The sequence below is a fragment of the Micropterus dolomieu genome, linkage group LG11, assembly GCF_021292245.1.
Source record: "Micropterus dolomieu isolate WLL.071019.BEF.003 ecotype Adirondacks linkage group LG11, ASM2129224v1, whole genome shotgun sequence".
Taxonomy (NCBI): Eukaryota; Metazoa; Chordata; class Actinopteri; order Centrarchiformes; family Centrarchidae; genus Micropterus; species Micropterus dolomieu.
Window position 1 is genome coordinate 314,911 of NC_060160.1, and position 10,965 is coordinate 325,875.

Genomic DNA, 10,965 nt, shown 5'->3' on the forward strand with positions numbered 1-10,965 from the left:
GTTGAGTTTCCTGGGAAGTGATGAAAGGACAGCATTGTAAGTGGGGGATAAGTGGTGGCGTAGACCCCCTCCCCTGTTCAATGACGGCTTCTCCACCCTGGTGTAGATGCTTCCTCGACACCTCTTTCAAACCATCCATCTTCTCTGTCTAAAATGTGCACCTGGTGGTCCTCAAACGAGTGTCCTCTGTCCTTCAGATGTAAGTACTGTAACGACTGTCGTCACAGCAACAAGGAACACTAACGAACCAGCGGTATCGATGACCCGGGCCAACGACCCCACTGAGGTTAAATAGCTGAGTTTCCCTGCCAGTCAGTCAGAACTGAAGAAGTCCTTTGGATGAGGGACGAAACGTCTTCCAGTATCTTCAACCAAGTCCAGTTGCCCTTGACTTTAACCTTCGTTGGATAACTATGACCTGGATGACTGAGAATCTTCATAGACAAGATATAAAGTATTATATCCACACACAGGTGTCATTTACCCTGCGGACGCTGGGGGACATGTCCCCGTCACTCTTTTGAAAATGTTAAGAAATGAAAAAGGTTTGAGAAAAGTTTATTTGCACAATAAGAAAACATGCGCTGCAATTTAAATACAGAAGAAACAAATGTGCATTGTTTGAAAAATTTTAACAACTAAGCAACTTTGAGCACAAAATTAACCTGTCAAAAGATATTTGATGAACAGTTTGGCCAATCAACACTGTCAGGAAATGAAATGATAAAATCTCTAATACTACACTGGAGTCGGCTTTAAAGCTGCTCCTGAAGGTCCAGTCAGTTCTGCTGAGTCCCACATCCTTACAGAGACCTGGTCCAGGATCAAGCTCTCGACGGGCGGAGATGGACTCTGTGTTCAGATGCAGTCAAAATAATGTCAGACTGTGAAGATGAAATATTATCACTTTAATTCTGTTGCTGCCGTTTACAAATTCAACCAATGCCCTGCAGAAGTATTTCCTGGGTGTTTACATGTATGTTTATAGGTAAATAACTCTAAATATAATCATTTATTTTTCCCTAATACACATTTAATTATCTGTAAAGTTCTGTGTGAGCAGCATGAAGTGACGGCACACTTTCATTTTGGAGATTTATTAGCAAGTAGTTCTTGTTTGGGCTACTAGGTGCGTCACAACAGTAGATATAAACTTAGAACTAGAAACTAATAAAGATATCTAAAAATATGATATTGACAAAATATATAAGTTGTGAGGAATAATAAGTAATAATGAGCAATAATGCATTTAATTATCTACATGTGCAATAAAAGACATTAACAGGGTGTCCTGCAGATGGGGGCTGGGGGGGCTTTAGAGTCAGTGGCAGTCCCAGCTCTTGTTGATGAGGCTGCAGACGGGAAGAAACTGTTGGCTTAAGGTTTTGGTCCTGGTGGACCGCAGTCTCCCACCTGAAGGTGGACTCATCCCCCAGTGAGGGAGGTGTGATCTGCACACTGCAGGAGGTCGACGGTGGCCGGAGGAGCAGCTGCTGGTGTAGTGTTGTGTAATGTCCATCGTGTCTTATATTTACAGAATGCTCAACTCATTATCTCACCTGATCTCGTTCATCCAGTCCCCTCCGAAAGTCTTGGAACGGTGAGGCCACTTCCTTTGTTTTTGTTGTTCTCTGAAGACATTTGGGTTTAAGATCAAAAGATGAGACAAGAGTTCAGAATTTCAGCTTTTATTTCCTGGTATTCACATCTGGATGTGTTAAACAACTCAGGACAAACCACCGTTTGTATTAGACCACAGCGTTCTGAGGTGAGCAACAGTAATGGAACAAATAATCTTAAAGTAAATAACATTTAATATTTGGTGGCAGAACGTTTGCTTGCTATAACTGCCTGAAGCCTGCGACCCATCGACATCACCAAACTGTTGCGTTCTTCGTTTGTGATGCTATTCCAGGCTTTTACCGCAGCTTCTTTCAGTTCTTCTTTGTTTCGGGGTGTTTCTCCCTTCAGTCTCCTCTTAAGGAGGTGAAATGCAGCTCTGTTGGGTTCAGGTCAGCTGATTGACTTGGCCGGTCTAAAACCTTCCACAGTCCTCTGTTTTGTTGGCAGTGTGCTTTGGCTCATTGTCCTGCTGCAAACTTCCTCCCCATTAGTTTCAATGCATTTCTCCGGAAATGTTTCTGTCCACTTCTGAATTCATTCTGCTGCGACCATCATCAGTTCTATCATCAATAAATATTAATGAGCCTGTTCCAGAAGCAGCCGTGACATCACCTCCACCAGGCTTCACAGATGAGCTCGTACGCTTCGGATCATCAGCAGTTCCTTGGCCTTTCATCACTTTGTTAGAGATTAATCTTGGTCTCATCAGTCCATCAGATTGTGTTCCAGGACTTTTGTACTTCTTTGCAAGTTTCACTCTGGCCTTGTGATTCTTCCTGCTGATGAGAGGTTTGCATCTTGTGGTGCGGCCTCTATATTTCTGCTCTCTGAGTCTTCTTCCAGCAGTGGATTGTGATACCTTCACTCTGCACTGTGGAGGTCGCTGCTGATGTTTTCTTCACAGCTCTCACCATATTGCTGTCATCAGCTACTGTTGTTTTCCTTGGCTGACCTGTTGGACGTCTGTTGCTCAGTACACCAGTAGTTTCTTTCCTTTTCAGGACGTTCCAAATTGTTGTCCTTTTGTGCTCAATGTTTGTCCGATGGCTCTGCTCGATTTTCCTTCTTTTCTCCCACAGACAGCTCTCTGGTCTTCATGTTGGTTTATCCTCTTTAACAGGAAATGCAGTCTTTATAGGTTTGTACCAAGGATGAAAACTTAGACTAGTCATGCAGAGATATTTAATGTTTGGACAATCAACCTAAAAGGCAACAGCTGGGCAACAAGAAACATCTGTCAGTCACATGTTCCAATAGCTAGTTTGTTTCTAGAATGAGAAACAAACCGCCTTGATAGTTGACGGTGAAGTTCTCCCGAGTACAAGAACTGTAGTCTAATATTAATGTTTTCTGCAGCATCAGGCCCCCCAGATTTCCTTTGATACATCTCCACACACCCATAATATACAGCATCTCAGTGAGTACACCCTCACATTTCTGTGAATATTTGATTATATCTTTTCATGTGAGACACAGGTCTTGTGAGAACCGCCAGTGTGCAAGGCCCACATCGAGCACTGTTTCAGTTTACTGTCGCGAGTTCCATGACCATGCTGAAGTTCTTTATGCAACCAGTGGAGTCGCCGCCTGCTGGCCTTTTGATAGAATGCAGGTGGCCTCACTTTCCAGACCTGGAGGTTCCCTGTTGGTTGTTATTGTGTAATTGTTGTGTAGCTGCATTTGTGTGGTCTGGTCTGTAGCTCTCGGTTGTCCGTCTGTCCGGTTCTGCCTTCTGTGGACGGCGATGACGGGCCTCAGAAGCATGTGTGATCCAGAAATAGCAGCAGGAGGATCAGGTTCCCTGGAGCCAGTCAGTGTCAGCAGCTTCACCTCTTTTATACTTTATACAACACGTTTCAACGCCACCGCCGGCTGAACCAGCTGCAGGAGCACTTCTAAACGTGAGCAGCAAACCTGCTTCTGGTTTCTGCTGGATCTGGGTCAGACCGGAGTCCCTGGCTGCTTTCACAGTTTAGGACCTTTTAAGGTCAGGAATTTACAGCGTTCTGTCATTCAGCTCCTGAAGTCTGACGTCATACTGAGTATCTGTAATATCCTACGTTAGTGTTATCCTAACGTTTCCTCGTCACGGCGTTTCCTCTCGGTCGGTGGCCGTCAGAGCCGTCAGCTCAGTGACTCCATCTTTTTCACATTTAGGACCTCTGGAAACTTTTCTGCCAGAATCTAAACTCAGTTTGACTGAACAGCTTTTAGTGAAGTGCGACGAGCTGCTGGTTCCTGAGTGTTTCTTTAAAGGATCCTCTTTCATGTGACTGAACACGATCATTTAACCATCAAACAGCTTCATGTTCTGAATGCAGTCGTACCTCATAAAGTCCCTCCTTTCCACCATTACACACTACGGCAAGCCTTAAAACTTAGTAGCCGCTATTTCAAAGCTACTAGTACTTATTTAATAGGCTAGTTACATGTAACTATATACCTTAAGTGACGTAATTACCTTCAGTGTAACACATTAGCTTCAGTGACGTTAGCTTCAGTATCATGTTAGCTTCAGTCACGTTACGTTAGTTAGCTTCAGTCACGTTAGCTTCAGTCACGTTAGTTAGCTTCAGTCACGTTACGTTAGTTAGCTTCAGTCACGTTAGCTTCAGTCATGTTAGCTTCAGTCACGTTAGCTAGCTTCAGTCACGTTACGTTAGTTAGCTTCAGTCACGTTACGTTATTTAGCTTCAGTCACGTTACGTTATTTAGCTTCAGTCACGTTACGATAGCTTCAGTCACGTTACGTTAGTTAGCTTTAGTCACGTTAGCTTTAGTCACGCTACGTTAGTTAGCTTTAGTCACGCTACGTTAGTTAGCTTTAGTCACGTTACGATAGCTTCAGTCATTAAGAGAACAGTTATGTCGCAGAATTTAAAACTGAGCCGATTTAAAGCTTCAGATTGTTTTGTTTTCTCAGCAGCTCCATCTTTATCTTCCACCTCTTGTGAAGCTCTGTGATTGGATCGTCCTTGCCACAATGCACCTTGGGAGTTGTAGTTAACATCTACTGTTAAGTTTAGTACTTGTCCTCAGGCTTCTTGACACTTTTTATCAAAGAACCATATCTTGATGTTTTGTTGCTTCAGTTTCATGTTGATCCAAACTGGGAGAACATTCTCTATGAGACGGACTATTACTGCAGGAACCACAAAACTCCTCATACTACTGTTGATACACTCACAGAATTCTTGTTCCAATGGGATTCTACTGACGTGTTCTAATGAGGACATACTGTTTCTAAGGGGGTTCTGCTGAAGTCATACTGGTTCCAAAAATATCATACAAGTCCTAGTGATGTAATACTGGTTCTAATGGGGTTCACTGGAGTCTTACTGGTTCTAACTGTGTTCTAATGGAGTCATCCTGGTTCTAATGAGGTTTTACTGATGTAACACTTGTTCTAATGGAGTCCTACTGGCATCATACTTGTTCTACTAAGGTCACAATGGATAAAGGTTCTATTGAGGTCAGACTTATCCATTTGATGATCTACTGAGGTCATGAAATGGAGTCACGATGGTTCTACTTAAGGTTTACTGACGTCATACCTGTGTATCTAGTTACATTAGAATATATGTGTTTTACTGGGTTCTACCGATTGTCAAATTCTTTTTGCATGTGCTCTGGGTTCACATTCGTTCTACTAGGATTCTATCGGGATCACATTGATTCTACTGGGGTTCTAATGAGCACCACTAGAGTGCTACTGGAGTCAAACTTGTTCTACTGAGGTTCTACGGTGCTCAGAACGTTTTCACACAGAGGTCGTTTAAACCTGCCTGGTGTTTTTTAGGTCACTGCAGGTCAAAGATGAGCGACAGACAGGAAGTAGAACCTGTCCACCTGTTCATGAGGATCTCAGGTGGACACCAGGTGAACGACCTGCGAGTGGAAACGCTCTGTGATTGGTGCAAGCAGAGACGAGGCGGGAGGAGTCAGATCTGCCACAGGCTTTTATTGCAAAGTGGCTTCCTGTGATCTCAGAAACAACGTTCCACTTTAAGGCTCCAGATGTCGTCGTGTTCTTGATGTTTTTGTGGGGTCGTCTCTCACGGCTGGGGTCAAATCTGCTTCCTGTAGTGTTTCTTAACAAAATAAAAGTGCACTCTAACTAAGTGGTGTGACGGTTACATTCGAACTGAAAGTAAGGCGACGACCAAACAGCTAGAATGACAGCGAGTCCGACAGGAGTGAGACTGAGGTAAACAAACGTTAGCTCGGTGACGTCAGAATTTAAGCTGTAGTGTTTCAACAGAAAGTGCTGGGTTAAAATCTTCTTCTTCTTCTCCTCCTCTCAATGCATAGTCTAACAATAAGTCTGCCTGGTGTGAACATGCCGAAGAAGAAACAACAGTTAACAATAATAAATAAAGTCATATGTAAAAAGCTTCATGACCCGTGTGCTGCAGGAGGCGGAGCTCCGTGGCGCTCGCCTCCAACACGTGTGGCTGCTTCCTTCACATCGACTTTTTGGCAAAACTCTGGCTGTGAGAGAGACAACCGTCCTGGGGTTTGGTAGTGTGTCATTTTTTTTCTGCCAGGTGAACAGAAGTCATGTGGCAACAAACTGGGAGGGGTTTGCATATCATTATGTTAATGAGATCTCCTTCATGTTGGAAAAAAGCAAAAAGAACAAAAAGAAAACAAAGAGGCCTAAAGACGCTAACTCCTTCAGGACATGGATACAGACAGAGCAAGCTGCTGAGTGAAGCGGCGTGGGGTCAGGTGCTTCGGTCCAGATGGCACGGCGGTTGGCTTGGCTCCGCTCGGCTCGCCGCGATGACATCACAGCGGCTTGCCCTCCAGAGACACCACAACGTTCCCGCCCAGCTTCTCGGCCAGCGTGGTGCGGTCCTGGATGTCGTCCAGCCCGTTCACCTGCCACTCGTGTTTGATACCTGAGGAGACACACCTGAGGTCACTGAGGGGTCTAACCACTGACACATCTGAGCAGGACAGGAAACAGGACCTGACAGTGCGAAAAAAATTGTTTATTGTCCCGGAACGATGTTACGCGGCGTGCACATTCACAACGCCATCATGTTTACATTGAAAGCAAAGGAGGCGGCGGCAACCGCTTGCTGTCAGAGAGCACCAATATCTAATGTTCTATAATCTATAATGATCAGTGTGACACCTGACCTCAGCAGGTCACATGACGACTCACCTGTAAACTTCTTTTTGATGGCATCTTTTGAACTGGCGTAGATCATCTTACTCTTCAGTGGAGCGTTCTCTGGAGCCCTGAGGACAAACAACACGGAACAGTCAGAAATAAGTAGAACTGTCGCAACTCAGGAGAACCGTCGCGACTCGGGAGAACCGTCGTGAATGGGGAGAACAGTCAGGACTCAGTGGAGCTTTCAGAACACTGAAGAACCGTCAGAACTCAGTACAACACTCAGAACTCAGGAGAACCGTCAGAACACGGGAGAACAGCCCCAACTCAGAAAGACTGTCAGCAGCAGAACCATATGAACTCCCTAAACTGAGCAAGAACTTTAAAGTTTTTAAAATCCCAGGAAGGAGGAACACGATCAAAGGTGGTTCTAACCCATAGAGACGTAGAAAATAATAATGGGTTATATTTATTCAGTGCTTTATTGAGGGACTCCAGTATTAAAGTACCATTAAACAGATTTAAATTCTAATGTTCTCTACACACCGACAATCAATATGTTTGCGGAGGCTTCAGTACTGTACCAGAAGATGAAGACGAGGTCCTCCTTCTTGGACTCCTTGGTCTCGTAGGTGGCGTCGTACAGGCCATATCTGCAGTCGTTAAGGGGGAGGAGCTTAACGAAGCAGGCGTAGGGGTCGTCCACCGTCTCCCCGATGTCCCCCACCAGGATCTGCTTCCCCTCCTCCACGATGATCTTCTTCCTGTCCTCGCTCAGACAGAACAGCACCGCCTTCTTCCTCTTCTTCACCTCGTCCTGGGTTGAAGACTTCCTCACCTTCATGTCGTTGAACACCCTGATGACCTCATCGTTCACTGTCACACCTGACGCCTGCAGAGGACAGGCGATTGGTTCATATCAGATGATGACACACTGACACATGAATACAGAGCTGATCGACCAGGTCATTCATCTTTGAACAGACAATTTAGATTTAGATACACCGCACTGTACTGTACTCCACTGTACTCCACTGTACTCCACTGTACTGTACCGCACTGTACTCCACTGTACCGCACCACACTGTACTGTACTCCACTCTACTGTACCGCACCGCACTGTACTCCACTGCACTGTACGTACTCCACTGCACCGCACTGTACTGTACCACACTATACCACACTGTACTGTACCACACTATACCACACTGTACTGTACCACACTATACCACACTATACTGTACCCCACTGTACCGCACCACACTGTACTCCACTGTACTGTACTCAACTGCACTGTACCACACTGTACCGTACCACACTATACTGTACTCCACTGCACCGCACCGCACTGTACTCCACTGCACCGCACTGTACTCCACTGCACCGCACTGTACTCCACTGCACCGCACTGTACTCCACCGCACTGTACTCCACCGCACTGTACTCCACCGCACCACACTGTACTGTACCCCACTGCACCACACTGCACTGTATTCCACTGCACTGTACCCCACTGCACTGTATTCCACTGCACTGTACCCCACTGCACTGTATTCCACTGCACTGTACCCCACTGCACTGTATTCCACTGCACTGTACCCCACTGCACTGTATTCCACTGCACTGTACCGCACCGCACTGTACTGTACTCCACACTGTACTGTACTCCACTGCACTGTACTCCACTGCACTGTACTGTACTCCACACTGTACTGTACTCCACTGCACTGTACTCCACTGCACTGTACTGTACTCCACTGCACTGCACTGCACCACACTGTCCTGTACCACACTGTACTGTCCTCCACTGTACTGTACCCCACTGTACTGTACCCCACTGTACTGTACCCCACTGTACTGTATTTAGCTGTTTGTGTTACTGGTTAGCTGGTGTTACTGTTTAGCTGTTGGTGTTACTGGTTAGCTAGAGTTACTGGTAAGCTGGACATAATGTTACTGTTTAGCTGGACATAGTGTTACTGTTTAGCTGTTGGTGTTACTGGTTAGCTGGACATAGTGTTACTGTTTAGCTGTTGGTGTTACTGGTTTGTGTTACTGCTTAGCTGCTGGTGTTACTGGTTAGCTGGACATAGTGTTACTGTTTAGCTGCTGGTGTTACTGGTTAGCTGGACATAGTGTTACTGTTTAGCTGCTGGTGTTACTGGTTAGCTGGACATAGTGTTACTGTTTAGCTGTTGGTGTTACTGGTTTGTGTTACTGCTTAGCTGCTGGTGTTACTGTTTAGCTGGACATAGTGTTACTGTTTAGCTGTTGGTGTTACTGGTTTGTGTTACTGCTTAGCTGCTGGTGTTACTGGTTAGCTGGACATAGTGTTACTGTTTAGCTGCTGGTGTTACTGGTTTGTGTTACTGCTTAGCTGCTGGTGTTACTGGTTTGTGTTACTGCTTAGCTGCTGGTGTTACTGGTTAGCTGGACATAGTGTTACTGTTTAGCTGTTGGTGTTACTGGTTTGTGTTACTGCTTAGCTGTTGGTGTTACTGGTTTGTGTTACTGCTTAGCTGCTGGTGTTACTGGTTAGCGTGACAGCTCCAGCAGTACTCAGCCAGAAGGCCTTCAGACTGCAGAGTCACAGCTGTCTGTCTGACTCTGCTAAATAAACCTGATCGACCCTCCAGAACCCGCTCCTTCAGCTGAACCGGTTTAGTTTGGTTCAGTGAGCCCAGCTGGCCTGGGTCACCCCGGGTCCGGTAGCGTGTCTCGGCTGGGTGCGGGCCGGTCAGCCCAGCCGGAGCACAGCGGGAATAAGATGGCCGCCCCGGGCCACACGGCCTGGGGGCAGGCCCGGCCCAGTCTGGTTCAGCCCGGCCCGGAACGAGGACCGTTATACTTAGATAAAATCCAGAAACCTCTCCGGTAACGTCACCGGATTAAAGCCGTTACTAAACGAGGTTTCTAGGTGACGTAAACACCGAATAATCGGCGGCGGCGGAGCTGCTAGCTAACGGGAGCGGCAGCCATGCTAACATCAGCTACCAGAGACACATAACGGTCCTCCGGAGACCCGCAGGAACCGGACTGCACAGGAACCGGTTTCTAAGAACACAATCAGACCCGGGAGATTGTTTACGGCCGGTACTTACCATGTTGTCCCGGAGTTTGTCTGCTGCAGCGCCTCAGATCGGGGTTTCTCAGGGGTGAAAGGTAGCGGGGAATGTGGCCGGCCGACGGGAGGGGGAGGAGGGAGGACGGAGGGTGGGGGAGGAGGAGAGAGGAGGGGAGGGCGAGGAGGGAGGGAGGGGAGGAGGAGGAGGAGGAGGAGAAGGGGGAGAGGGAGGAGAGGAAGTGTCAGTTCACCTCATAAGGCTTTCAGCTTGAAACTGTCTAACACAGGTGTTCACAGTAAAAATATATTCAGTATGTAAAGTATATTCAGTATGTAAAGTATATTATGTAAAGTATAAGTAGCCTAAGTATGTAAAGTATATTATGTATGTAAAGTATTATGTAAAGTATAAGTAGCCTAAGTATGTAAAGTATATTATGTATGTAAAGTATTATGTAAAGTATAAGTAGCCTAAGTATGTATATTATGTATGTAAAGTATATTATGTAAAGTATAAGTAGCCTAAGTATGTAAAGTATATTATGTATGTAAAGTATTATGTAAAGTATATTAAGTACTCAGGTCTCATTAGAAACACCACAGGTGAAACTGTGAATTTGTTGTTTTTTTTCACTAATGTGAAGAAAGAGTTTATTAGTAAGTACAAAGCATTACTATCAATAAATACTTATATATATCACACACAACATATACTGACTGACTCAGGAGTACTTTGCTGACCAAGTACTAGTAAAATACCTAATGAGGTCAGGCGACAGTTAGCAGCTACATTAGCCTGTTCAGCTGGTTGGTGTGTGTGTGTGTGTGTCTCTGTGTGTGTGTGTGTGTGTGTGTGTCTCTGTGTGTGTGTGTGTGTGTGTGTGTGTGTGTGTCTCTGTGTCTCTGTGTGTGTGTCTGTGTCTCTGTGTGTGTGTGTGTGTGTGTCTGTGTGTGTCTCTGTGTGTGTGTCTGTGTGTGTGTGTGTGTGTCTCTGTGTGTGTGTGTGTGTGTCTCTGTGTGTGTGTGTGTGTGTGTGTGTGTGTGTGTGTGTGTGTGTGTCTGTGTGTGTGTGTGTGTGTGTGTGTGTGTGTGTGTGTGTGTGTGTGTGTGTGTGTGTGTGTGTGTGTGTGTGTGTGTGTGTGTGTGTGTGTGT

General features: G+C 45.8%; 1 protein-coding gene across 1 annotated transcript; it reads right to left on the minus strand.

Moving 5' to 3' along the window:
* Positions 1–5,564: 5,564 nt before the first annotated feature.
* cfl2 (cofilin 2 (muscle)) lies at positions 5,565–10,006 on the minus strand. Its single transcript, XM_046062499.1, has 4 exons — positions 9,850–10,006; positions 7,333–7,640; positions 6,797–6,873; positions 5,565–6,527 (listed from the first exon to the last, which is right to left on the minus strand). Exons 1-4 carry the CDS (start codon positions 9,850–9,852, stop codon positions 6,415–6,417), a joined length of 501 nt encoding a protein of 166 aa, XP_045918455.1. The 5' UTR covers positions 9,853–10,006; the 3' UTR covers positions 5,565–6,414.
* Between the last annotated feature and the right edge of the window lie 959 nt (positions 10,007–10,965).